This window comes from Meles meles, chromosome 9, assembly GCF_922984935.1.
Source record: "Meles meles chromosome 9, mMelMel3.1 paternal haplotype, whole genome shotgun sequence".
Taxonomy (NCBI): Eukaryota; Metazoa; Chordata; class Mammalia; order Carnivora; family Mustelidae; genus Meles; species Meles meles.
In genome coordinates, this window is record NC_060074.1 from 32,712,467 (window position 1) to 32,739,659 (window position 27,193).

Sequence of the window (27,193 nt, forward strand, 5' to 3'; positions counted from 1 at the left end):
CTTCTGAAACTGTTTAATATCAATTTCATTTTGTTACAAATACAGTCGCTATGGGAAGGAAGGAGATGATAAAGTGGGTTCCTCACCTTCTTTCCCAATAAGAACAGGTTCACTTGGATTATTCAGTTGGAGATCTTTTGAAGATTGAAAAAAATTCCTCTACTAGAGTCAAAGTTTTGAAACCATGATCCCATATCACGTTGCTTCTCCTCAATCATTTTAGTAGGCTATGAAGAGAGCTAGGTCTATTCCTTGCCAGTAACTGGCTGGGTTATCTTGGGCAAATCACTTAACTTCTCTGCTCTCAACTCCCCATTCCATGAAAGGCGTAGTTTGGAAAGATGATGTTTACGGTTCATGTTTATATGTTAGTTTTAGTTCTGGAAATCTGAGAAGATTTGTTTTGAATAGCTTGATAAAGCTTTCTCACCATTTAATTCTGGTAATCATTTAGCTACAATAACCTGGGGCACAATATATACACAGACACGTGTTGAATATTAAGTGAGTGAGTGATTTAATTGTTACTTAGGATGGGGATAGACTGTGCCTTGGTGGGGCTATGCTTTGCTTCAGTGTGCTATGCTAGAGTGTAACAGCTGTTTACTACTAGCTGAGGGCCTGGGAAAGTGACAGAGCATGACTCAGTACAGTAAACTCCACGATTAGGAGAAGTCTGAATGTCTTGCTTATTTACCAAGAAACTGTGAATCTGCTTAACCAACTCTACCATCTGTATCTCCTGTGCATATCCCAAATCCATCTCTATCCTTCTTTAATACCACAGCAGACCACACCACCATCTCCTAGTCTAACCCTACATGGTTCCTTAGAGTCTGCCTGCTTCCACTCTTGTTAATTCCAATCTGTTCTAAATACATGCTCATTATTCCCTATCACTGGAACATGCATGTTTCTTTCAGGCACTATCATATATTTGGTTCTATGCCCATGTGGTTACTTTGTTTCTTCCAGGAGGCTATGAGCCCCTCCTTTCTTATTCATTGTTATAGCCCATACCAGCTCCCCAGCTTGGGCCTAGTACAAGAAGCCTTATCATAAATAATCAATGAATGAATGCTCAAAGGCTCAGAGACCATGTCTTAATTTACTCTCGTGCCATGAACACCATGGGCAATGGCGATGCAAAGCGAGCAATCGTTTGTTCCAGGTAAGATTCATTTAATGAAGGGATGACTCTCCTCTCTGGGTTTTAGACAAAACTGTATTTGAATCTTTTCCACTTTTCCAGCTGTGTGACTTTGAGCCTGGATTTCATTAACTGCAAAATGAGCTAGTGCTTATTGCTCTAGGGTTGCTCTAAGATGAATGAAGGGCTCTGCACAACATCTGAGACAGTGTATACTCCTAGAATCCCCACTAGCACTGGGGAAGAAGTCTAAAAGAAGAATATGAACCCTCAACTAGGTAAAAAACAAAGCAAAACAAAACCTACAAACCAGGAAGTTTTGCATACAAAAAGTCACAACTACCCTGAACTACCTTGCCTTAAGGATTCATTTGTATCCAACTTTCTATTAGAATTGTTGGAGAAAGCAACATGGTGGTTGGGGGTGGCTAGTCAACTTTGTTGTTTTGCCCTGTTGCAGATCCCTTCTAGCAAAGACTTAACAGCTACATGCCACTTGGTGTTGTCCAACTATACTGTAGGTAGTATTTATTAAAAAAAAAAAAAAAGGTAGCAGTGCTCACAAGGATTAGGCAACTATTCAGAATCTAACCATTTAATGCATCATAACAAACCCTTCAGTGGCAAATTTCAGGGTAAATAGTTGAATCTAAACACAGGCTGCAAGGATCTGGACTTTGGCCACCATTTTTGCCTCATTCCACTCTAATGTTCTCCTTGAGCTCCCAATATATTTATTTGAATTTCAGCCACAGGACCTTTGCACATGTGCTCCTTTTTTCCTGGACAACTCCCTCAGTTAAATAGATTCACCTTTATAGCTCAAGGTCACTTCTTCAGAGACTTCCTTGACCTCCAGCTTAAGTCCTAGAACCCTCCTATAGTCATTCACAGTAGGGTTTCACTTGGCAATTATACACCCAATTATGTGGTTATTTTGTTTAATGTTTGTCTCCGCCCATAATTTGTACTGAGAGCAGAATTAATGAGTGTCTAGGTTACCAGGTATAAGGTCAGGCCCAGAATGGTTTCTGACATGTGGTAGGTATTCAGTCAGCATCTGTTAAAGGAATGAATAAATGAAAGGTTTCTGTAACCAGTGTAGGGATCTGAGTACAGATCTCTGCCTCTCCTCTTCCGCCGGAGTTAAAAGGCGGGGTAGGGCACACACACCAATAAACACAAGAGTACCCCGCGTGCACAGAAGCATTGTCCCGCACCTCCTTCTAGCTGGTGGTCGATGTCTTGAACTAACCCTTACCCAGCCAGAGTGTTTGGAGGAAGGGGTGGGTTTACTGGCAGATACTGAAGGTGATGGAAGAGCTGAACAACGATCAGATCCCAGTGGAGATCCCAGGTCCTCCGCAAGGCTGCAGAAGCGCAGGATGCCGAGCTCGGGCAGGCCACCAGCTGACCCCTCGCCATCCCTAGTACCCACAGCGGTGTGCTCTCAGCAGCGCTCCGGCGCTGGGGCCAATGCGCCCGGGCGCGCCAGCTGCACGGCGGCCCGGGCGCGCGCGATTGGCAGCCCCCAGCCTCAGCCCTCCCGCCCCACCCCCACGACGAAGTCCGGCCCCCGCCTGCTCCCCGGGTGTCGCCGCCGCTTCCCCCTCGCCGCCCCGGGGCTGTCCCGCGCGAGGCCGGGATCCGGCCGCTCACTCCTCCCAGGCGCCGCGAATCAACAAGGTTTAAGACGCCCGCAGTCGGCGCAGTCCTGTCCCGGGCCGGAGCATGAAGGTCGAGTTTGCGCCGCTCAACATCCCGCTAGCGCGGCGGCTGCAGACCGCCGCGGTGCTGCAGTGGGTCCTGTCCTTCCTGCTGCTCGGTAAGGACCCCGCGCGCTCCCGGGCGCCAAGATCCAGGCCAGACTACACGGTGTAGAGGGTCTCTGTCTCCTCCCTCGCCGACAGTCCTTGTCCAAGGACGAGTTTAGATCCGCCAGCCCTTCTTCCCTTGTAAGTCAGAACAAGCAGGTCAAAGGGGGCTTTGGAGAGCTAACTTGGGACTCTTGGTTTTTCTCCCCACGTGCACCTTGTAGCGAAGGACTGTTTGGCAACTGTTTTCCCTGGGATTTTTTTTTTAATTGATGTCTACCTTACCTACAGTAAAAGGCACTGATGATAATTATGCAACTTGATGAGTTTTGGCAAATGGATACACCCAGATGTCACCACAGTCCAATCAAGCCATGGAACAATGCACTATAGGCTGGCAAAGTTAGTAAACTCGTTTCCTGAATTGTCGACTGATTAAAAAAAAACAAACAAACAACAATGCTGGAGTATTTACAGCCTGATTCCTTCCTCATCCCACCCTCGTGACAAATAGCCGTGTAAGCGTTTCCGTGTTTAAGATCCCTCAGGTGCAGAAAGGTACCTTTGTACAAGGAAGTCTGCAGCAAACATCGGTTTTGCTTGGGTGGCTTCTGTAGGTAAATAACTCGACTCAAGGGTGTGTTCTAGCGGGTTCCCAAGTTAATCCCATCGAGAAAGGCACCTTGAGGCCGGAGCTAGATGGAGCGGGTTGGGTTACCGGAGCGTTTTTTTTTTCCTGGATGTTTGTTCGGCTCTTAGAGTAAATGGGGCGTGGATGGTATGAAACGAGGGAGGAATTACCGAAAACTTGCACTGTTCTGAAGGCTAACAGCATTTGTATGCTATAATGAGATCATGGATTCTGCCCTGTGGAGGCCACAATGATAACAACAATAATAAATTCTTTGCACTGTAGAAGTCTATAGTTTTTGAAATGCTTTCACATTTTGAATGCCTGGTCAGTGGTTCTCGACCCTGGTTATGCATTAGAATCACTGGGGGAACGTCTAAAAAACACAGGTGTTCGACCTCTATCCCTAGTGTCTTTAATAAGTTCGTTACAGAATGGAGCCCGTGGATCAATATTTTGTGTATCTATGTAACTATATAAATGTGTGTGTGTATACACACACAAACTCTCCAAGTGACTCTAGGGTACAGCTAGGGTTTACTGAAAAAGGAACTTCAAACCGGTAACTCATTAAGTCTTCGCAGGCCAAACCCTAAGAGAGGTGTGGCCGCCTTACAGTCCAAGGAGCAAAGGACATCACAACATTGACATCCTAACGAACACTTATTGAGGGCTTAGTGTGTGCCAAGCCCTGTTCTAAGCACCAGACACTATCAACCCTGCGATCTTCCCAACAACTCTATGAGACACGGAGTGTGCGTCTCTGCACTCATAGGACAGATGAGAAAACTAAGAGGTGAAGTAAATTGTTCGAGGTCACATAGCTGGTGGGAGTGCGAGGGGCTGGGTGCAATCCCAAATATTCTGCCCAGGGTCCCTGCTTTAACCACTGTGCTGCCCACTCCAATGGCTCGAACTTGGAGACTGTTGATCTTGCTGATCAGTCACACACCCCTGGTGGCCCACGGTCCTTTCCTTTTATGGCAGTCATTGTCATTACTCGTATTTATGTATGCCTGTGGTTACTTGAGAAAAGTCTGCATGACCAACCTTGTCCACCAGCTCAGTGTGGGAGCACTCAGTACGTGCCTGGCCCCTGGAAGGCACAAAGTAAATACTTGTTGAATGACTGTCTCCTCTGTGTCACCCAGAAGGGAGGCTCTCTGCTCCCATGTGTCTCTAGTTGTATTAACCTGCATCACCCTCACAGCAACCATTGGAGGTAGGCCCTACCCCATACTCATTTTACAAATGAAGGAGCCCAGAGGTGAAGTCAGTTGCTCAAGGTCACGTGGCTGTAAGTACGTGGGGAGCCGCAGGTGTCAAACGTGAGTGAACCAGTGACTGAGGTATGACTAATGTTCTTAATTTGAGTCAGACTAGAGTGGCTAGCAGACCATTTAAATGCCTTTTATTGCATGCATTTGACATTTTGTTACTAGGAGCATATTATTTTGTACTATATGTAGCGGTAATTTTATTTTAAAACTCAAACATGCAAAAAGTAGAGAGAAGAGTGTGAACTCTCATATATACCCATTACCTGGGTTTATAATTATTTTAACAATTTGCTGTATTAGTTTTATCTATTGTTTTTGCAAAGACATTTTAAATCATAGTATATTTTTTTTTTTAAAGATTTAATTTATTTATTTGACAGAGAGAGATCACAAGTAGACAGAGAGGCAGGCAGAGAGAGAGAGAGGGAAGCAGGCTCGCTGCTGAGCAGAGAGCCCGATGCGGGACTCGATCCCAGGACCCTGAGATCATGACCCGAGCCGAAGGCAGCGGCTTAACCCACGGAGCCACCCAGGCGCCCCTAAATCATAGTATATTTTAATCCTAAATACTTTGGTATGCATACATAAAATTAAATATTCTTTACATATTCATAGTACACATGTAGCATAATTAACAATCATTGCTTCAAATCATTTAAACTAAGTGCATATTTCCTAAACTGTGTTGGAAATACACTTTTCTTGGTGATTTATTTGAACCAGGTTCCAAACAAGACCCTTGTGTTGCATTTGGTCTTTTAATTTAGAACAGTGTTCCCTATTTGTTTTCCTGTCAGCGAAATGCTAAAGAAAGGAGGTTATCTGTCCCGCAGGGTGTCTCCCTTCGTGGTTTTCCTGATTGCTTCTTTTGTAATGTTAACATGTCCCCCAACACCCTGTATTTCTTTCTTTCTTTCTTTCTTACCGTGTATTTCTTCTACAGTGGAAGTTAGATCTAAGACTTAATGAGATTTATTTATTTATTTTTAAGATTTTTATTTATTTAAGACAGAGCGTACAAGCTGGGAGAGCGGCAGAGGGAGAGGGAGAAGCAGACTCCGGCCTGGGATCATGACCTCAAGCAAAGGCAGAGGCTTAACCTGCCGCCCAGCCTGCCAAGGCTTAATTCGATGTAAATGAAACCTTTGTGGCAAGGCCTCTTCCCCAGGCAGCGCTGTGTGCTTCACACTGCATTATGTCAGGGTGTACACAATGTCCAGTTGTCCCATTAGCAGTAGTGTCTAAGCGTGATCGGTGGGTGCAGATAGGAAGTAATCTGAGGGCCGGTAACTGGCATGTGCAAGCAAAAGTTCTCCACTGACCGTAGGGGACTCCATTAGTGATCCTTGCCTGAGTCAGCTGCCACGTGGGACCGCAAAATGCTAGTTTTCTTTTTTTTTTTTTTTTAAATGCTAGTTTTCTTATTCTGTCACTCTTTGTTCACATACTGGCTAGAATTTCTGCAAAGAATAATTTTTCTCCATCATTTAGGGCCATTTGACTACCCTACAATTCAATTTGTACTGGAAAGGTAGGATAAGAGCTTACTTCTTTCTTTCCATTTAATTATCAATCTTGAAGGAAGGAATAGATGTAGAAGCTACTTTCAGTGGTGTCAAGGGAGTTTTTATTAACTGTCTATTTTAAGACCTCTAAATCAAAATCTTGGAATGCGTTCTCCTTTCCAGGAAACGAGTTTAAGCTATTAGCCCTTGAGATATATTTTAAAAATCTCCAAATGTTTCATTTAGTCGTGCAATCACTCTTTCCTTGAAATAAATGTTAAATACCTGTCATCCAGTTTTATAACATTGTATTAGTGTTAGGTGGATGACGTAATGATTTGATACATGTATTTATGACAAAATGATTTCCGCAATAAGTTTAGTTAATGTCTATCATCACATATAGTTACAAATATTTTTTCTTTTTTTTTTTTTTAAGATTTTATTCATTTATTTGACAGAGAGATCACAAGTAGGTAGAGAGGCAGGTAGAGAGAGAGGAGGAAGCAGGCTCCCCGCTGAGCAGAGAGCCCAATACAGGCCTCAATCCAGGACCCTGAGATCATGACCTGGGCCGAAGGCAGAGGCTTAACCCACTGAGCCACCCAGGCGCCCACAAATATTTTTTCTTTGTGATGAGAACTTTTAAGACTTTCTCTTTTAGCAACTTTCAAATACAATATAGAATTGTTGGGACATCTGCGTGGCTCAGTTGGTTAAATGGCTGCTTGCAGCTTAGGTCATGATGCCAGGGTCCTGGGATTGAGTCCCATATCAGGCTCCCTGCTCAGTCAGCATGGTGTCTGCTTCTCCCTCTAGCTCTGCCTGCTGCTCCCTCTGCTTGTGCTCTCTCTCAAATAAATAAATAACATCTAAAAAAAAATATATATATATATATACACACACACACATACACACACAGTATTGGTGACTATAGTCACTATGCTGTGCATTCCATCCCCAGCACTTATTTATCTTATAACTGGAAGTTTGTACCTTTTGACCCCCTTCACCCCCTGCTTTTGGCCAACCGCTGATCTGCTCTCTGTATTTACAAATTCGTTTTTTGGTTTCATGTTTGTGTTTTGTGGGGGGAGGGGTAGAGAGGTAGAGGGGCAGAGGGAGAGGAAGAGAGAATCTTAAGCAGTCTTCACGCTGGGCATGGAGCCTTATGTGGGGTTCAACCTTCCAACCCCGAGATCATGACCTGAGCTGAAACTAAGAGTCTGATGTTCAGCGGACTGAGTCACCTAGGCACACCTGTGAATTAGTTTTGTTTTCTTTTTAAATTTTCACACACAAGTGAGATCATACAATGTTTATCTTTCTCTGTCTCACTTATTCCACTTAGCATTATGTCCTCAACATCTGTCCAATGGTATCATACGTGGCAGGATTTCCTCCCTCCCCTCTTTTTTTTAATGGCTGGATAACATATATATCTTTATCCATGGACACTTAATGCCGTTTTCATGTCTTGACAACTGTAAGCAATGCTACAGTGAACACAGGGGTTGGGGGTGAAGGGCTGATTTCTTTTTGAGATGATGATTTCATTTCCCTTGGATAAATTCCCAGAGTGGGATTGCTGGATCACCAGCCATCCAATCTTAATATTCAAGAAACTGAACCATTACATACTAGTTTGTGGGCTACCAGCCTGCTAACTGGAAAGTAGGAAGCTGACAAAGAGAGAGCCAGCATTTACTGACCGTCTTGTACCTATAACCGCTTGTGGCAGAGAGGACTAGATTTCCTTTTTTAGATGACAAGACTGGAACGCAAGAGGTTAAGTGTTTTGCTTAGATGGCATTGGATTGGCCCATGATCTTCTACTGAGTGGTTTGATTTATTTACTTGAGCATTGTTCTTGAAGCATGGCTGACATACAGTTTGATATGTATATAGTTTGATATGATACAGTATACAGTTTGATAAACTGTCTCTCCAAGACATCACCACAGTAAGACAATGAACATCATCCCAAAGGTTCGTCATACCCCTTTTGTAATCCCTCCTTCTCCATTGCCATTCATCTCCTGTGTCTTCTCTCCTACAGATTGGGTCACGTAGCATTTCATATAAATGGAGGCATGCCATAGGTACTCTTTTTTGGTCTGGTTTCTTTCGCCCAACATCATTATTTTCAGATTGGATCTTGTGTGTATAAGTAGTTCACTGCCTTTTGTTTTGAAGGCGTATTCTAGTGAAAGGATACATTGCAGTTTGTTCATCTGTTGGTGAATAGTTGGGTTGTAGGTATTATGATTGATGTTGCTGTGAATTTCTTCCTACAAGTCTTTGTATGAACATGTGCTTTCTTTATTCTTTTTTTTTTTTTAAAGATTTTATTTATTTATTTGACAGAGAGAAATCACAAGAGAGGCAGGTAGAGAGAGAGGAAGGGAAGCAGGCTCTCCGCTGAGCAGAGAGCCCGATGTGGGACTCGATCCCAGGATCCTGGGATCATGACCTGAGCTGAAGGCAGCGGCTTAACCCACTGAGCCACCCAGGTGCCCGCTTTCTTTATTCTTTATTTCCAAACCTGAGAACAAAATGACTGGTCACAGTATGGTATTTGCAGATTTAACTTAAAAAAAAAAAAAAGATTTTGTCTATTTATTTGAGATAGAGACAGAGAGCACAAGTGGGGCTGGGAGGGAAAAAGGGGCAGGAGGAGAGGAAGAAGCAGGGAGCCTGAGACAGGGCTCATTCCAGGACTCTGAGATCGATCATGACCCAAGCCGAAGGTGGATGCTTAACCAGCTGGACCACCCAGGTACCCCAGGTTTAACTTTTTAAGAAACTGCCAAGTTTTCTTCCCAAGTGGTTGTACCATTTTTCTATTCATACCAATAGTGTATGAAAGTTCCAGGTGCTCCAGATCCTTGCCATCACTTGATAAACCCATTTTTTTTAAATTTTGGGATTTAATAAGTACATGATAGTGTTTCATTGTGGTTTTAGTTTGCATTTCCCTGATGACTAATGATGTTGATTTTCTTTTCATATACTTATTTGCTATCTGTATATCTTATCTTTTGAAGTACCTGTTGAAATCTTTTGCCCATTTTTAATTGGGTTGCTTGTTTTCTTTCTATTGGGTTTAGAGAGTTGGTTGTATTCTTTGGGATACAAGTCTTTTGTCAGGTATATACTTTGTGTAGAATTTTCTTCTACTCTAGGGCTTATCTTTTCATTCTCTAAACTGTCATTGAAAGAACAGATGTTTTTAACTTTGGCAGAGTCCAGTCTATCCATATTTTCTTTGCGGATTGTGTTTTTTGGTGTTTTATTTAGGGATCCAAGGCCAGAAAGATTTTTTTATATTTTATCCTACATGTTTTATAGTTTTAGGTTTTATATAGAGGTTGGTGATCTATTTGAGATTACTTTTTGTATGTGCTGCAAGGTCTAAGTTCATTTTTCCGGCATATGTGTAATCTAGCTGTTCCTGCCCTGTGTCTTAAACAAACAAACAAAAAAACAGAATCTGGGGGCGCCTGGGTGGCTCAGTGGGTTAAGCCTCTGCCTTCGGCTCAGGTCATGATCTCAGGGTCCTGGGATCCAGTCCCACAACGGGTTCTCTGCTCAGCAGGGAGCCTGCTTTCCCTCTCTCTCTACCTGCCTCTCTGCCTACTTGTGATCTCTCTCTGTGTGTCAAATAAATAAAATCTTAAAAACAAAAACAAAAACAAAAACAGAATCTGTCCCTTCTCTACTGTAGTGCCCTGTGTTTTCACCGAAAGTTAGGTATTCGTATATGGGTGGGTTTACTTCTGGACTGTCTGTTCTGTTCCATTCATTCCATTGTCTCTCTTGATGTCAGTATAGTGCTGTTGTGATTGCTTTAGCTTTATAATAATTTGTGGAATCAGATCTCGTTAGCCCTCAGACCTTGGTGCTTTTTTTTTTCAGAGTGGTTTTGATAATCATATAAATTCTTTGTGTTTCCATTTGCACTTTAGAATCAGCTCGTCAGTTATCACACACACAAAAAATGCCTGTTGGGTTTTCATTGGAATTGATTTTTTTTATTGCGATTAATCTATAGATGAATTTGGAGAAACTTGATATCTCAAAAATACCGAGTCTTCCACTGTGTGATTTTATTTATAGCAGAAGTTTTTAAACTTTAGATCCTAATTAAGAATGACTTGGGGATTTTTGTTAAAATGCAAATTACCCAGAGACTTTGATTCTGTAGGTCTCAGGGAGGGCCATTATATTTTTTTTTTCAAGATTTTTTTTTTATTATTTATTTGACAGAGATCACAAGTAGGCAGAGAGGCAGGCAGAGAGAGAGGAAGGGAAGCGGTTCCCCGCTGAGCAGAGAACCTGGTGCGTGGCTCGATTCCAGGACCCTGGGATCATGACCTGAGCCAAAGGCAGAGGCCTTAACCCACTGAGCCACCCAGGTGCCCTTAAGCTTTTTATTTTGAAATAATTTCAGAAATACTGTAGAAAATAAAAATTCTGGGCACCTGGGTACCTGCGTAGCTCTGTTGGTTAGGCCTCAGGTCATGATCCCAGAGTCTGTTTTTCCCTCTGCCCACTCTCCCCCTCTTGCTCGCTCATTCTTTCTCTCACAAAAATAAATAAATAAAATCTTTAAAAGAAAAAAAAAGAAAAGAAAAATTCTAGAAGATTACAAAAGTTCCAGTATTCCTTCACCGGATTCCCCAAATGTTAACATTTTACCATATTTTCTTTCTTTCTCTGTCCCTGTCTCTCTCTTTTCACAAACACACACATGTGCATGCACACACACACACACACACACACACACACATGCTTTGTTACTTTCTTTATTTTAAGTCTTTAAGGATAAGTTACAGACTTGGTTTTTCTTTCTACTTAAGTACTTTGGTGTATATTTCCTAAAACCAAGGATACTCTTATATAACCACAGTACAATTATCCAAATGAGAAAAAGAACTGTTACGTTCAACAGCCTAATCCATACACAGACTCTATTCATATTCCGGTCACTGCCCCACAAATGTCCTTTATAGTAAAAGAACCCACATGTTGTATTTAGTTATGTCTCTCTTTAATTACGGTTTTCAGTTTGTAGCTATACAAAATAGTTGTGCTTATTTTGTCCTTCCAATGGTAAACATTTCAGAAATTAGGAACATGGGACTAGTTTCAACTGGATCCTGGTAATTTATGTGCTTTCATTAGGTAAAGAAGTAGGTCCAATAATGAATTTGCTTTTAGATGAGAAAAATGCAGTTCCCTCTCCCTAAAACTTTTTTAAAAGCAATGTGGAACAGAACCATGTATGAGGAATACTGAGATGCAAAATTCTGCAGAGGGATCTGAGGTTTGTCTTTTAGTACCATCCTAAGAAACTCTGGGAGGTAAGTTCCCTAAATAGGAATTTTAAAAATCAGAAGAATGTTACGCTAACATTCTTATAATCAACAGATGGCTCTGATTGTGTTTTGAAATACAGTGCCTCAGGAATAGGAAAGAAGAGAATGTGATGTGCTAAACTTTGAATTCCATTTTCTTCTTCCATACTCTGTTGCATGGTTAAAATAAGTATAGAAACAATTTTCATAGGGGAGAAACGAAAACTTCTTGGATACAAGTGGGAAGGATACACATACAAATTAAATATTTTCTTCTTTATTTATTTATTTATTTATTTGACAGAGAGAGAGAGACCACAAGTAGACAGAGAGGAGGCAGAGAGAGAGAGGGAAGCAGGCTCGCCGCCGAGCAGAGAGCCCGATGCGGGACTCGATCCCAGGACCCTGAGATCATGACCTGAGCCGAAGGCAGCGGCTTAACCCACTGAGCCACCCAGGCGCCCCTAAATATTTTCAATTATTTCTTAATATTGGTCGTTATTTAATCCAAATAAATAAAACTTAAGTCGTTATTTTTCTGATGCTATTTGCTCATGGAAATTTAATAAAATCATGTTCAAGAGGAGAATATTCTCACATAAGTAGATTTGTTCTACAGTTTGTTTTCTTCTTTCTTTCTAGTGAAGCCTTTTTGTTTCTTTTTTTTTTTTTTTAAAGATTTTATTTATTTGTTTGACAGAGAGAGACAGTGAGAGAGGGTATACAAGCAGGGGGATGAGAGAGGAAAAAGCTGGTTTCCTGCTTAGCAGGGAGCCAGATGCGGGGCTGGATCCTGGGACGCTGGGATCATGACCTGAGTGGAAGGCAGGCACTTAAAGACTGAGCCACCCAGGTGCCCCATTTTGTTTCTTTTTTAAAAATAATCTTGATTATAAGATAATTCAGACTAGTTATTAGAAGAATTGAAAAGTGTAGAAGGGCTTTTAAAGACCCTAGAGAAATTCCATATTCTTTTTTTTTTTTTTAAAGATTTTATTTATTTATTTGACAGACAGAGATCACAAGTAGGCAGAGGGGCAGGCAGAGAGAGAGAGGAGGAAGCAGGCTGTCCGCAGAGCAGAGAGCCCGATGTGGGGCTCGATCCCAGGACACTGGGATCATGACCTGAGCCGAAGGCAGAGGCTTTAACTCACTGAGCCACCCAGGCGCCCCAGAAATTCCATATTCTTATTCAGAGGTAATTATTATCAGTGTTTTGGTGTATTTTTTCCTACCGTTTACCTATTTTTTGAAAACTTATTTTTACTAAAGTAATGTGCACACTGGAGAACAAATCAAATAACATTTTGGAGTGAACCATTTGCCATTGGTGTTTTTGAAGGTCTCAAGCAAGTAGGGGCTAAGAACATTTATGGAGAGTTTCCCATACACTGCCACTATTCCAAAGCCTGTGTGTTCTCTAAGTTTCATTAACCAATTATTTTTCTGTGTTCTAAATATTACTGTCTTAAATCTTGAAAAACTGATAAAGTGAAACTGAGAACTTAAAGGAATTTATCAGTTTATATACATCAGGTCTTTAAAGAGGTGCCTATAGGTAAAACATGTCATTAGGATTCATGGACTTTTCAAATTCTGCCAGCATTGATGGGCGTTTTGCCCTGGATCAGACAATGCCTTTGCATTTGTGCTTTCTAGATCAACAACCTTGAACTGTTGTCAGCATCGGTGAGCGCACTGGAGTCAGGACGCGGCACGGGACAGCAGCAGAGGAAGGTCATTACTTAATGCTGCAGAAATGGCATATGGGTCCACATAAGCACTGAGGGACATTCCCCACCCCAGAGCGCAGACCCTGCCACCACTCCTTGCCAGAAGTCTTCAGTTCACGGAAAAAATGTAATCTTCACCCCTGATTTTTGCTAGAACACTTCTTTTCTATAAAGCTAGGGGAACCTACAGGCAGCTTTGAAAGCTGCCAAGTGGGTCGTTCAGTGATTCCCTCTATGAGTGAAAAGTTGGAAGTCCAGACTTTTTTTTTTTTTTTTCCCCAAATGCAGAGTTGGCTCTGTGAGGTTCCAGCTCACTCCCAGCCGGATAGCAGTGCTTAACCTGCTATGATCAGTTATATGTGTGGGTCATATATTTCCTTCCATCTTTTAATTTTGGAACATTTCAAACTTACAGAAGTATTGAAAGAATAGTTCAGTAAGCCTTTTTTTTCAACCTGGGTTCACCAGGTCTTAGCATTTCTCCACATGTGCATACACACACACACTGTCTCTCTCTGTGTCCCCCTCCACATACACTTTGTTCTTATTGTTGCTGTTGAACCATTTGAAAGTAAGAAAGTAAGTTGTAGATATCATGGCACTTCATGATAAATACTATAGAATGTGTCTCTTAAAAACAAGGAACTTCGACATAATCACAATCCCATTATCATACCCCCAAAATTTGTCAGTGATACAATAATCTTATTTAATATATGGCTCATATTCAGGTTTCCTTAATTGTCTTCAAATTTTCCTTTAAAGCCAGACCAGCTCCTATACCTCCCCCCCCCCAAGATTTTATTTATTTGTTAGAGAGAGAGGGGGCAGCAGCAAGGGAGAGACAGAGGGAGAAGCTGACATGCCACTGAGCAGGGAGCCCCTTATGAGGCTGGATCCCAGGACCCCAGGATCAGGACCTGAGCCAAAGGCAGATGCTTAACTGGCTGAGCCACCCAGGTGCCCCACCTTTTATTTGTTTTTTTAATCTCTTAAAACTCTGATATTTTCTGAATAGCCCCAGCTAATTATCTTATAGAATGTCCCGGAGTCTGGACTTGCCTAATTATGTTGTCATGATTAGAGTCAGGTTGAGTGTTTTTGGCAAAAAGACCACAAAAGTAATGGGGTTTATTTCCCATTAGATCATATCAAGAGGCATCTGGTCATTTTGTCCCTTTATTGGTGATGCTGAATTTAATGACAATGCCATACATTTTGGCTGAGCCTTATTTGTTTCTCTTAGTACTGTTGAAGTGGGTGGGTCCTTGCAACACTATTCATCATAGCCAAAAGGTGGAAACAAATCGAATGTTGAACAGATGAATGGGTGAACAAGTCATGATATAGTCATATAGGGGAATATTATTCAACCCTAAAAAGGAATGACATACCGATACATGCTTCAAGACAGATGAAGTTCAAACACCTGATGTTAAGTGAAAGTCTACAGAAGCTTACATATTGGATCCATTCATATGAAATATCCATTCATATGAACTATCTAGACATAGACATAATGCAGATTGCTGGTTGCTAGGGGCAGAGAAGAAGGGAATAGGGAGTAACTGCCTGATGGGCTCAGGGTTTCATTTTTGAGTGATCTAAGTATTTTGCAACTAGGTAGAATTACAACACTGTGAATGTATTAAGCACTACCAGATTGATTTCTTTAAAATGGTTCATTTGTGTTATGTGAGTTTCACTGCAATTAAAAAAAGAAGTGAGGGGGAGGCTGCTTCTTGATGATGTAGAGGAAGTAGAAGCTGTGGGCCTGAAGTTATAATAGAGTGTGAATGATAGAGGCTGGCTTTTGGTTTTTCATTCAACATATACCTCCGTGGACACAACTGGAATTCATGCCTTCTGTGCAACTTGGTTTGTAGATGAAGACGCTTTTGAAAGGTACCAGTGTCGGTTTTGAGAACCATGCAATACGTTGGAGTAGACTTTTTTTTATCTTTTCTCTTTGACCTCCCATTCAGAGGAATCATGTTACCTTGGATTGCTTAATGAGATAAAAATAGAAAAGAGAGGTGATCCGGTCACCTAGTTTTTTAAGTGTTTCTTCTCTCAGTCCAATTTAAGATCATGGGATTTAAAAAGCTATTTTGGTGCTGTAAACGATATGAAATATTAAAGAATGCGTGCGACGTGTGCAGTGGGAGTTTAAATGAGAACAGCGCCTTTGGATTGTGAGGAATCCGAGTGTATCAAGTGACGGAGGTGTTTCTGCTTGGTGATCCAGGGGTTTCCTGACTGTCCTCTAGAAGTTAATTAAAATGTGGGCAAATGTTATACAAGTTTGTTTCTAGAGAAAATTTGTGAGAAGCCCACATTTTCAAAAAGAAAAGTATGGTTGAATTAGTATTACCATCCAATGGAATGTGAATGAGTCATCAAAAAGACCATTTTTTTTTTAAGATTTTTATTTATTTATTTGACAGACAGAGATCACAAGTAGGCAGAGAGGCAGGCAGAGAGAGAGGAGGAAGCAGGCTCCCCGCTGAGCAGAGAGCCAGATTCGGGGCTTGATTCCAGGACCCTGGGATCATGACCTGAGCCGAAGGCAGAGGCTTCAACCCGCTGAGCCACCCAGGTGCCCCCAAAAGACCATTTTTGAAGAAGTTTTAATACCGAATTTATAATATAAAACAGCTAGTGTGAGATCATCATAAGAGATACAATACAGGGGGGCACCTGGGTGGCTCAGTGGGTTAAAGCCTCTGCCTTCAGCTCAGGTCATGATCTCAGGGTCCTGGGATCGAGCCCCACATCGGGCTCTCTGCTCCGCGGGGAGCCTGCTTCCTCCTCTCTCTCTGCCTGCCTCTCTGCCTAGTTGTGATTTCTCTCTGTCAAATAAATAAAATATTAAAAAAAAAATAAAAAGAGATACAATACAAAAACTTAAAAAAAAAATGTGGTCAGCCCTGTTAAGGAAACATAACTGTTCATAGGAAAAAAAAAAAAGACCACAGGGAAAATTTTAACAGTACTTTTGGTTGAGTGATAAGAATGTGGCTGATATTTTATCTGCTTTTAGTTTTTGCATTTTCCAAACGTGTGATAGTAAACACAATCATTGTAACACCGCTCCCATTTGTCAAGAGTGTGCTAGGCATGATGGCATGTCTACATTTATTTCCCCATCGTCCTTGGAGGCAGGAGCTGTCATTAGCTCATCTCACAGGTAAAGGCATTAAGGTTCAAGAAGTAAAAGAACTCGCTGCAGGTTAGGCAGCTAGTCGGTGGCAGATTCCAACATGAGCGGTCCAATTCCAGGTCCGTGTTTTAACCATCATCCAAGCAGAATATTGAGTGGCTGTTGAAGAGAGATGCAGTATGTGTTCAATTAGTGTGTGTGTGTGTGTGTGTGTGTGTGTGTGTGTGTGGTTGGGTTAGTGGAACACTGAATGAGTAGCCCGGGGACTTTATTTCTGGATCTGCTCTTGACTCCTGTGGTTCAAATTAAGTTACTATGCTTTTGGTCTCAGTTTCTCCATCATTATAGTAAGGAAAACAGACCCTCCCGTTTGCCTGATTTCTTATGCTTATGCGCCTGCCTATGCGTTTCTAATAAATACTTGTAAGTTCATGGTGCTCTTGCCATGAGCCATGATTAGTTTGGTTGTTTTTTTGTTTTGTTTTGTTTTTAAAGGGTGGGTCTGGGGCACCTGGGTGGCTCAGTGGGCTAAGCCTCTGCCTTCGGCTCAGGTCATGATCCCAGTGTCCTGGGATCAAGCCCCACATCGGGCTCTCTGCTCTGCGAACAGCCTGCTTCCTCCTCTCTCTCTCTGCCTGCCCCTCTGCCTACTTGTGATCTCTCTCTGTCAAATAAATAAATAAAATCTTTAAAAAAAAAAAAAGAATTAGGCAGATCCAGGTTCAAGTCCTCTGGACCCTAAAAATCCCTGCGCTTCAGTTTCCACATCTGCAAAATGGTGACAGTACTGTGTACCTTGAAGGTTGGGAGGAGAGAAAATGACATTGCCTGGGGGAGGTGGTCACCACTCAGAAACTGTCCTCTCCCTTCCCTGCTGCATCTTAACTCACCCGATCTAGTGTAGAGTGCAGCTTAGTAAGACCTGTGGAAGTGTCTTGTACATAATTGACACATTGTAATAGAATAAAGAAATATTAACCAACAGTGGTAAATTGTCAGCGCTCAGACCTGGGTAGAGGGAAGCAGGTGAAACAAAATGAAATGATCCTGATAGGAATGAGGGCAGAGGACACTCTCTTTGGCCATACTCCTGGAGTCATGAAAACGTCTCTGGCTGTTCCAGAATGCAACAAAACACCCTATGGAGGGATAGAGGGCATGTTCTTCCTTGACCTTTCATGTACTTTCCTTTAACAAACCTTAACCTATCCTGGAGAAAGCAGGTCTGTCCTCTTACGGGGGTCAATTCTGTATTTAGTTTAAATCTATACTGGGATATTTACTGATTTATATATCTCCAGAAATATAAATATATGTTCTGTTTTTGGCAAAAAAAACAACAACAACAACAAAAAAAAAACTGTACCTACAAAACTCTGATAGGTCAAAGTGCTGTTAATCAGATACTATGATGGATGGTTTGGAAACAGAACTCTTTGTAGCAAAGTTGGTAGGGAGTGGATAGGAGTTTGGGGAACTGAAACCAACTCTAAAACCAAGATTGCAGAACATAACAGAAGAGACAAAGGCAGTCCTTAAAGTCATAGGTAACGGGTGGTATTTATTGGGCACTTATTGTGTGCCAAGTTTTGTGACTTTATGCTTCCCTCCTCCTTTCTCATTAATTTTTCCCTCCCTCTTTTTTTTTTTTAAAGATTTCTTTCTTTATTTGAGAGAGAGCATGGGGATGGGTGGGTGGGAGGCACAGAGGGAGAGGGAGCGCATCTTAAGCAGGCTCCCCACAAAGCATGGAACCAAGACCCAGGGCTCCCAGGACCCTGAGATCAGGACCCGAGCCAAAATCAAGAGTCACATGCTTAACTGACTGAGCCACCCAGACCATCCATATTTCTCTTTTTATAAATATTTTTTAGTATGAGAGCACTGATATAAAAAAAAAAAATCTAGCTTAGCTTAATGTATTACTTTAAGGCAAACATTCTTGTAGCTACTACCCAGTCAAGTTTTCTTGCTTCATATATTTTGAAGCTATGTCATTCGGTGCATAAACAATTTGGATTTTGCTTTGTCATAACGAAATGTTGAAAGTAGTAAAAGATGAACTAAGATGTAAAGAGTTTCTCCTATGCTATTTCTGTCCTGGCAACAGAGTTCCTGAAAATAGAGTTTGTTGCTAGAATGTTCCCTCTTTGTCGACAGGTAAATAATGGTGGCTCAGCAAGGTAAACACCTATAGTAGGAATTCCTGCATCTCTTTTTTCAGCAATCATTCCTCCATATATCATGTCAGGGAGCCTGTGCAGACCAGCAACTTTGAGAGTAGACTCTGGATTTAGATCAACTAGTTCCTTTCTGTGGGGCTTGGGCAATCCATATAACCTCTCTATGCCATTTTCTCTGCTACAAAAAGGGCTGTAGCCACTTCATTGATACTGTGGCTATGCAAGGACTACATGAAAATATTTTGGCAGAATACACAATACAGTACTTGGCATATAGTCAATAGACAATAAATGTTAAATAATACTGTATCATTGCTGTCTTGTTATATTACCTCACTTGGACTTAGGCTCAGTTTAACGCACCTTGTGTATTTATTAAACCCCCCTGCCATGGACCACTGATTATACAGTATAGTGAGCAGATGCTAACTGACCCTGATTCCTAAGGTCTTTCCCTTTCTTACAGCACAAGTGTGCATTGGAGTTATCGTGATACTGATCGTATACAACTATTGGTTCCTCTATGTCCCTTATATGACATGGCTTTACTTTGACTGGAGTACCCCAGAGCAAGGAGGCAGGAGATCCAATTGGGTCAGAAGCTGGACCGTTTGGAGGTATTTTAAGGACTATTTTCCAATTCACGTGAGTAGAATTGTTTTATGTTGTACTATCTTGAGCTGGGAGAAGAGTGGAAATTTGTTTTCATCATAAATAGTTCAAGCTTTTCTCTTTGCGGAGGGAGAAAGCCTGCAGATCAGCCCAAATTTCTAAATGGGATCTGAGCTAAATTGACATCATTTTGAAGGCTATGTGCAGGGGGCTCTGGGTCAGGAAATAGTTTACACATTTGGAAACAGCTGTAACCCAGAGAACTAAACAAGTCATGTTTTCCATTTTCTTTTTTTTTTTGTTTGTTTGTTTGTTTTTTTAAAGATTTTATTTATTTATTTGACAGAGAGAGATACAAGTAGGCAGAGAGGCAGGCAGAGAGAGTGAGAGGGAAGCAGGCTCCCCATCGAGCAGAGAGCCCGACGCGGGACTCGATCCCAGGACCCCGAGATCATGACCCGAGCCGAAGGCAGCGGCTTAAACCACTGAGCCACCCAGGCGCCCCTGTTTGTTTGTTTTTAATATTTTATTTATTCATTTATTTACTTGGGAGAGAGATAGCAAGAGAGAACACAAGCAGAGGGGAGAGTGAGAAGCAGTCTCCCCACTGAGCAGGGATCCCAATGTGGGGCTCACTCCCAGGACCCTGAGATCATGACCTAATCAGAAGGCAGACGCTTGACTGACTGAGCTACCTAGGCGCTCCTGTTTCCTTTTGACATAAAAACTTACCATGAGTTTCTTGGTTTCTTATTGGAACCTAATCTGGATCTTTTTTTTTTTTTTTTAAATCTTACTATATATGGTAGCTCATCAAAACCTGGGATTTGGATCCAAGTCACAACTATATATTTGGGTTTCACCCCCATGGAGTGCTTGTTGCTGGAGCCTTTGGAAATTTTTGTACAAATTATTCAGACTTCGAGGAGCTGTTTCCTGGCTTCACCGCGTATCTTCATGTGCTCCCATTTTGGTTCCGCTGTCCACTCTTTCGAGACTATCTGATGACCAGTGGTAAGTGAAGGCAGATTCTTATTTCTCCAGTGTTTAAGGGTGGTGGGATCACACAGGATGTTTCCTCCCAAACACAGGTTTATAGTTTCTTTTTTTTTTTTTAAGATTTTATTTATGTGTTTGACAGAGAGACTGAGAACACAAGTCAGGCAGAGAGGGAGGGGGAAGCAGGCTCCCTGCTGAGCAGAGAACCCGATGCGGGGCTCGATCTCAGGACCCTGAGATCATGACCTGAGCTGAAGGCAGAGGCTTAGCCCCCTGAGCCACCAGGTGCCCAGGTTTATAGTTTCCTAGTCAAGCCCTGTGTCTGTATCCCTGTCTGATTCTTCTCATGCTGCTTGGGTGTTTCTTGTCTCCCCCACTGGACTGGAAGTTCCAGGAAGACCCAGACTATGTCCTTTTTACTCCACTCCTTTCTAGCATAGAGCCTGGGATATAGGACTGTTCAATAGATGTTACTTCAATGTAAGAATAAATTGATGGATGCATTTTGTGTATCCAGATGTGGAAGAAAGAATCTCGGGTCAGACAAGTGATAGATTGCACCTTTGGAGAAGCACTTTGCCTGTATTTATGAGCATTAGAGAAAATAGCCTCCAACATGTCTTGAAGTAACAGCCGTTATAAGTGAAGCATACTCAGTCTGAGTTTTTCTTCCCAGATTAGCTCAGAACTGAGTTCATTCTACTCTGCTACTCTGAAGTAGTGGAAGACTCTTTGATTAATGAAACCATGATTCTACCAATTCCAAGAATAAAATTGAGCTGAAATACTATAAAGACACTATATGAGTGTGTACAGAGGCTAAGCTTGTGTTAACAGCTCTCACGTCAATTTGAGGGATTCAGTTTATTTGATTTTTTAACCTGACCAACTTATTGACTCAGCATGAACTACAGGACCTTACAAAGTGCTTTATGTTTATGGTCATCGTCTACATTAACTATTGTTGTCTTGCATTTCTTGGATATAAAGAAAAGTGGGTAGCCTTTTTGGGAAAATGTATAATTTCAGGATAAGTGGCATATTCAAAGAGAATTTTCCAGGGTCTCCCAGGTTTTCATTAATTCCTATTAATTTCTCAAGTCTCTGTTGTCATTATATACCTGATAGGAAATCACTAACCACCAGAGGACTGGGATCCCTGGCTGGGTTTTCAGGCTCTGGGCTCTGTCCAGTCTGGCTGTCACTGCATTTGGCCTCTAGAGGGTGCACCAAACCTCCAAACTACTATAGAGGCAAAAAATCCCTCCGTTGTTTTGCAGACATTGATTGGGTTAGTTTTATACGAGGAAAAAAAATTAAAGAGATATTTTTTAAATTTCAAAAAAAGCACAGAAATATATTTCCAATATACTGTTTGCTGATTCCAAGCTGCAAGTGAGTTTGGGTAGTGGTAACTGAGAGCAGGTGTGGCAAATTTAAGGTACAAGAGATGTAGGAACACCCCTTTCCGTGGCCATGTCAGATACATATAGTCAACCTTAAGAGTCTTTCTCCATATCGAACCTCGGAGTCATTGCCATTTGCTTGAGCTGGCATTTTGAGATTAACCTTGTCTGTTCTTTCTGGCTTATGATGTCATGGGATCTTTTCCTTTCTGCCATCACCTGAGTTATCTCTAAAAGCTAAATAAAAGCTAAATAAAAAATATCCAAACTAAAGCTAAAAAAATATCCAAATTTGTAGCTAAATAAAAGCTAAAATAAAGCTAAATAAAAGCTAAATAAAGCTAAATAAAAATATACAAACTTGTACCTGGTAGAGCCTTAGGGTGTCCTTATCTCAGAGTTTGGAGAGTTCTCAATTTTTTCCTAGAACCAGCTTCCAGGATGGCCCCTGATCCAAGGCTGCCTTTCTACTCTATGCCTGTCTTGGTGGCTGCCTCTCTGGGTGTGAAAGACAGACAGACATGTGTACCAAACCTCATGCAGTAAAGAAGCAATAGAGGGGTGCCTGGGTGGCTCAGTCATTAAGCGGCTGCCTTCGGCTCAGATCATGATCTCAGGGTCCTGGGATCGAGCCCCATATCGGGTTCTCTGCTTGGCAGGGAGCCTGCTTCCCCCTCTCTCTCTGCTTGCTTCTCTGCCTACCTGTGATCTCTCTCTGTCAAATAAATAAATAAAGTCTTAAAAAAAAAAAAAGAAGAGGAAGCAATAGAGTTTCAGAGGTTCTTTGCTGACCAGTGCCTGCTTTGCTCTTACCCAAGGGGTTTCTGTCACTATAAGTCCCCATAAGTCCCCCCCCCCAAACTATTCCTCCTTGGTCCATTTTGGTGAATCTCTACTCATCAGCCACATTCAGTGTTTCGAGGCTCATGCTCCTTCCCATGTGCCCAGTAAGGCTTGGCAGGTAGCAGAGATCAGATCACAACAGCCACGTATATAGCCCAGAGGAGGTCAATATGAAAAACAGCTAATGGGCAACACTTAGGGACTGATGTGGCCTCATGAAGGTAGCAACTATATATGTCGTATCATCAGCATCTAGCATGGTGTCTTGCCTGTAGCAGGTGCTCAAGAAGTGTTTTGAATGTGAGAATGAGTGGTGAGTCAACGTGGTTGCTAAGAAGAGGGGATATGTATGGGAGGAGCCTACACCTCTCCTTGTGTGACAAGATAGGTGATGGTCCCCTTCACCTTGAGAGGTAGTGTTGCAAGAAGAACACAGTGCATTGGGTTTGGAAACATGGAGTTTGAGGTGTCTTTGAGTTGGCAAGGTAGAAATGTCCACTGGGCCATTGGAAGTGTGGGTGTAGAGCCTCAGGAGGAAGATGTCCCAGGAGATGGATTTGGGAGAGCTCAGCACACGTAAGTGGTACTTGAATCCGTGTATGTAGATAACATTAGAAGGTATCAGAGACTCTGAAGGAGCCTGTCTTAGCTCAGCCTGTTGTAACAGAATACTATAGACTGGGTGACTTAAGTAATAGACATTTATTTCTCACTCTTCTGGAGGCTGGATGTCCAAGATCAAGGCTCTGGCAGATCTGGTGTCTGGTTAGAGCTCCTTTACCGGCTTATGGATAGGCATCTTGTTAGGTCCTCTCTTCCTCTTTTTGTGAGGACACTGATCCCATCTTGGGGGCTATGTTCTTATGACCTAGTTACTTTCCAAAGGCCCTACCTCTTAATACCTTCTTACTGGGGATTAGGGTTTCAACATAGAAATTTTAGAGGAATACAAATATGCAGGTCTTAGAGCTCTAAGTCGTAGCAGCATTTAAGGATGTTCTACAGAGAGAGCCCAGAGAGGGAACTGAGAAGTGGCCGGAGGAGAGCTGGTGTCTGGAAACTCAGAAGGCCCCCTTTCCAATGGAATTAATGCCTCCAGCTCCCACTCCGGGCATGCAGGGCAGAATGGCAATGCCTTGAACTCAAGAGAAGTTCAAACCCATTGAGACTCAGGTTCTCTACCCTCTACCCCTCCACCTGCTGCCTCTTTAGTAAGTGGTTGGTCACTCAGAATCCTGCCTTATTTTGTATTCCCCCAGTAATAGGCACTTATAGTAAAATGAGCATATAACTGTCCTTTGAGAAATGAGGTGTGTTGTGTCTTAATAAAGCCTGCCTGACACATTCTTTTATGACTCAAAATATGGATAAAGCCATGAATGGAAGGAAACAATAAGACTTTAAAAAGCAATTATCTCTGTAATACAGGTCATGAGTGGCTTGTATTTTTTTTTTTTTTTTTTCGTTTAAGAGTTCATGGCTTTTTCCTCCAAGAGGAAAAAGTACTTAGTACATTCAAAATCTGACAAGGAATCTTTAAAGTTATTTTTATGTGGGAAAGCCTGGTACAAGACTGAACAATTATATAACTATCTTAAACAAACAATTTATCAAAGTCAGACTAGACATTTTGGAACCATGTAAAGATCTGGTTATTTGTCAGATGTCTGAATTTTTAAAATCATTTACATTATAAATCTAGATTTGGGAAACAAAAATCCACATCAAATATCTGAAAACAGGCCCTTGTGTGTTCAGAAGGTCCAGGGCAATCTCTTGAAAAGAATATGCTTTTTGATTCTGAACCAGGATTCACCAGGGTAGTGATCAAGGCCACCATATACAGCTATCCAGGTTGTGCACTGAACAACTGCAGAGGGCGTCTTTCACTTATAGTGCAATGTGAATAGAGTCCATAGAGTCGAGCAGTGTACAACCTACCCAGATAAGTGATAGATCTAAAAACAAGTGATATTTTAAAGACTTAACCCATCACCTGCCAAAATGTTATGTTTTATTAATGGAATATATTACCAAAGATCTGGCTGTGACAAAATTATAAACTACAAGATATTCCAAATGTAAGCAGGATAGGGAATTTTGTTAAATGTTTGCTGATGCCATTGAATATTATGATAAAAACTTTTTAATTTTTAAAATAAATAATTAGCCTTTTGTTTTATTCACTAAGGGTCAGTCTCAGTTTCTAAGAAAAGTGTGTCCCATGTGCTGAGCAAGGAGGGAGGTGGAAACATTTCAGTCATTGTTCTTGGGGGTGCAGAAGAATCACTGGATGCCCATCCTGGAAAATTCACTCTGTTCATCCGCCAGCGGAAAGGATTTGTTAAAATTGCTTTGACCCATGGGTAAGTAACTTCTCATTTCAGGTACCTGGGTCAGAGAAATTAAGATGTTATTAAATGAACACAAAGAAATAAAGTAATTTTTCTAGTCCTTAAAGACAGACTTCCTCTTAGTTGACCTTATAATAAAAGCAGATGTGGATGTTCATGGGAAATGGTATACAGCCTTCCCACTAAGGTAGCTCAATACCGTTGCATCCAGAAGTTAAACTCACCTTTAAAAACAAAGCAAACAGGGTGTCTGGGTGGTTCAGGCAGTTGGGCATCTGCCTTCAGCTCAGGTCATGATCCCAGGTCCTAGAATTGAACCCCACATTGGGCTGCCTGCTCAGGGGGGAGTCTGCTTTTCTCTTTCTCTTGCCCCTCCCTTCCCCACTCATTTTCTCTCTCTCTCTCTCTCTTTCTCTCAAGTAAATAAATAAACTTTCAAAAAAAAAAAGCAAACAAAAATTATGAAATTTTAATACACGGAGTATAAATTTCCAGCCAAATGAACAAATGAATCATGGCCTGAATTATAGGTGGGGAAAAAACTTCCTGGACCCTTGATTTTTCTGTGGAATAAAATTCCACAAATCACTAAATGGCTAAAATACCACCGAAAAGGATTTCAAGTATAAGTCAGTTGCATTGTGTGGAACATGAAATTAACAGTACAGAGAGACATGGGAACACTGAAAAATTCTTGGTTCACATATTCATCGGTTATGTACAACACCCATCAAAACGCATGCCCAATCATTGAACATTACATCAAAAACTAATGATGTACTATATGCTGCCTAGTTGAACATAATAAATAAATAAAAATATTGAAAGGAAAGAAAAGAAAAATTCTTCAGATATGTTGCAAAAGTCATCTGAACAGAATAAAACACTTAAATTGTTTTCCTTAAAAATTTGTATTCTTGGGGCACCTGGGTGGCTCAGTGGGTTAAAGCCTCTGCCTTTGGCTCAGGTCATGATCCCAGGGTTCTGGGATTGAGCCCTGCACGGGATTCTCTGCTCAGCAGGGAACCTGCTTCCCTTCCTCTCTCTCTGCCTGCCTCTCTGCCTACTTGTGATCTCTGTCTAATAAATAAATAAAATATTAAAAAAAATTGTATTCTGCTTTGTTCTTTGTAGCGCCTCCTTGGTCCCGGTGTTTTCTTTTGGAGAAAATGAGCTCTTTAAACAAGTTAACAACCCTGAAGGCTCATGGCTTCGAACCGTGCAGGAGAAGCTACAGAAGATCATGGGGTTTGCTTTGCCGCTCTTCCATGCCAGAGGAATTTTTCAATACAATTTTGGCCTGATGCCCTATAGGAAACCTATCCACACTGTTGGTATGTATATTGAAGACTAAAAGCTTGTTAGAATAAGTAAAAGTATTACCTTCTTTTGAGCAATGTTGTTATTGATTGCAGTGCTAATGCAAGAGAAGGGGCTTTGAATAAGACCTTCCTAAAGTAAGAATCCTGTAGATGTTATTTGAGCTTCATTTACGGTATGCCATCTGGCTAAGAAATGACTGTATTTTCTATTTGGGAATTGACTACTTTCACGAATACTACTATTGAACTACAACAGGGAGAATCCAATTTAGACATCAAGTTCCTAGTACTCTATATGAATCTGTTTCTCTGTATCAACAGATTGGAACATAGCAGTTCTTTGATGAACACATTACATCAGTCTATTACTAGAGGCAGATTTCTGTGTAATTCACGTGGGCTGGTCTCTGTAGCAAAAGCATTTTGGGGGGGGGCCACTCGCTATTTTTATATGTACTCTAATATGAACTGATTTTATTTCAAAAAGTGGTATACTGGGGGGAATTGAGGTGGGGGAGGAGGGTGACAGACTGTTGATAGAAGGAGCAAGGAGCAGAGTAATGAGCTCTTCACACTGAAAGTGACCTGGATTGCTGAGCCAGAGACAGTGTAGAGTCAGATGCTAACAGCACCGGTAAACAAATCTGTGCTTGATCTGAAACTGAAAGTAACAGTTTTACCGTGGATAGTCCATTTAATGACATTCAGAATGTTTTCAGATCTGTTTCATTCGCAGGCATTTTACCATATACTGTCAGTTTCTGAGAGCCTTGTGTTTCATGTGCAGTCCCGTGACACTATTTTTTAATGCCATATTTAATTCAAATGGAATGTTAAC

General features: G+C 41.6%; 1 protein-coding gene across 3 annotated transcripts in view; it reads left to right on the top strand.

Moving 5' to 3' along the window:
- The first annotated feature begins 2,752 nt into the window (after positions 1–2,752).
- MOGAT1 (monoacylglycerol O-acyltransferase 1) overlaps positions 2,753–27,193 on the top strand; it is a 37,330-nt gene continuing 12,889 nt past the window's right edge. The window contains exons 1-6 of one of the 3 annotated variants that reach the window (XM_046019561.1): positions 2,855–2,975; positions 13,400–13,600; positions 19,286–19,464; positions 20,241–20,445; positions 24,871–25,045; positions 26,168–26,367. In XM_046019561.1, coding sequence (XP_045875517.1) covers positions 19,354–19,464; positions 20,241–20,445; positions 24,871–25,045; positions 26,168–26,367 — 691 coding nt within the window. In that variant the 5' untranslated portion in view covers positions 2,855–2,975; positions 13,400–13,600; positions 19,286–19,353. Of the gene's footprint in view, positions 3,106–13,399; positions 13,601–19,285; positions 19,465–20,240; positions 20,446–24,870; positions 25,046–26,167; positions 26,368–27,193 lie in introns of all 3 variants that reach the window. The other 2 variants (XM_046019559.1, XM_046019560.1) reach the window with 2 other exon arrangements.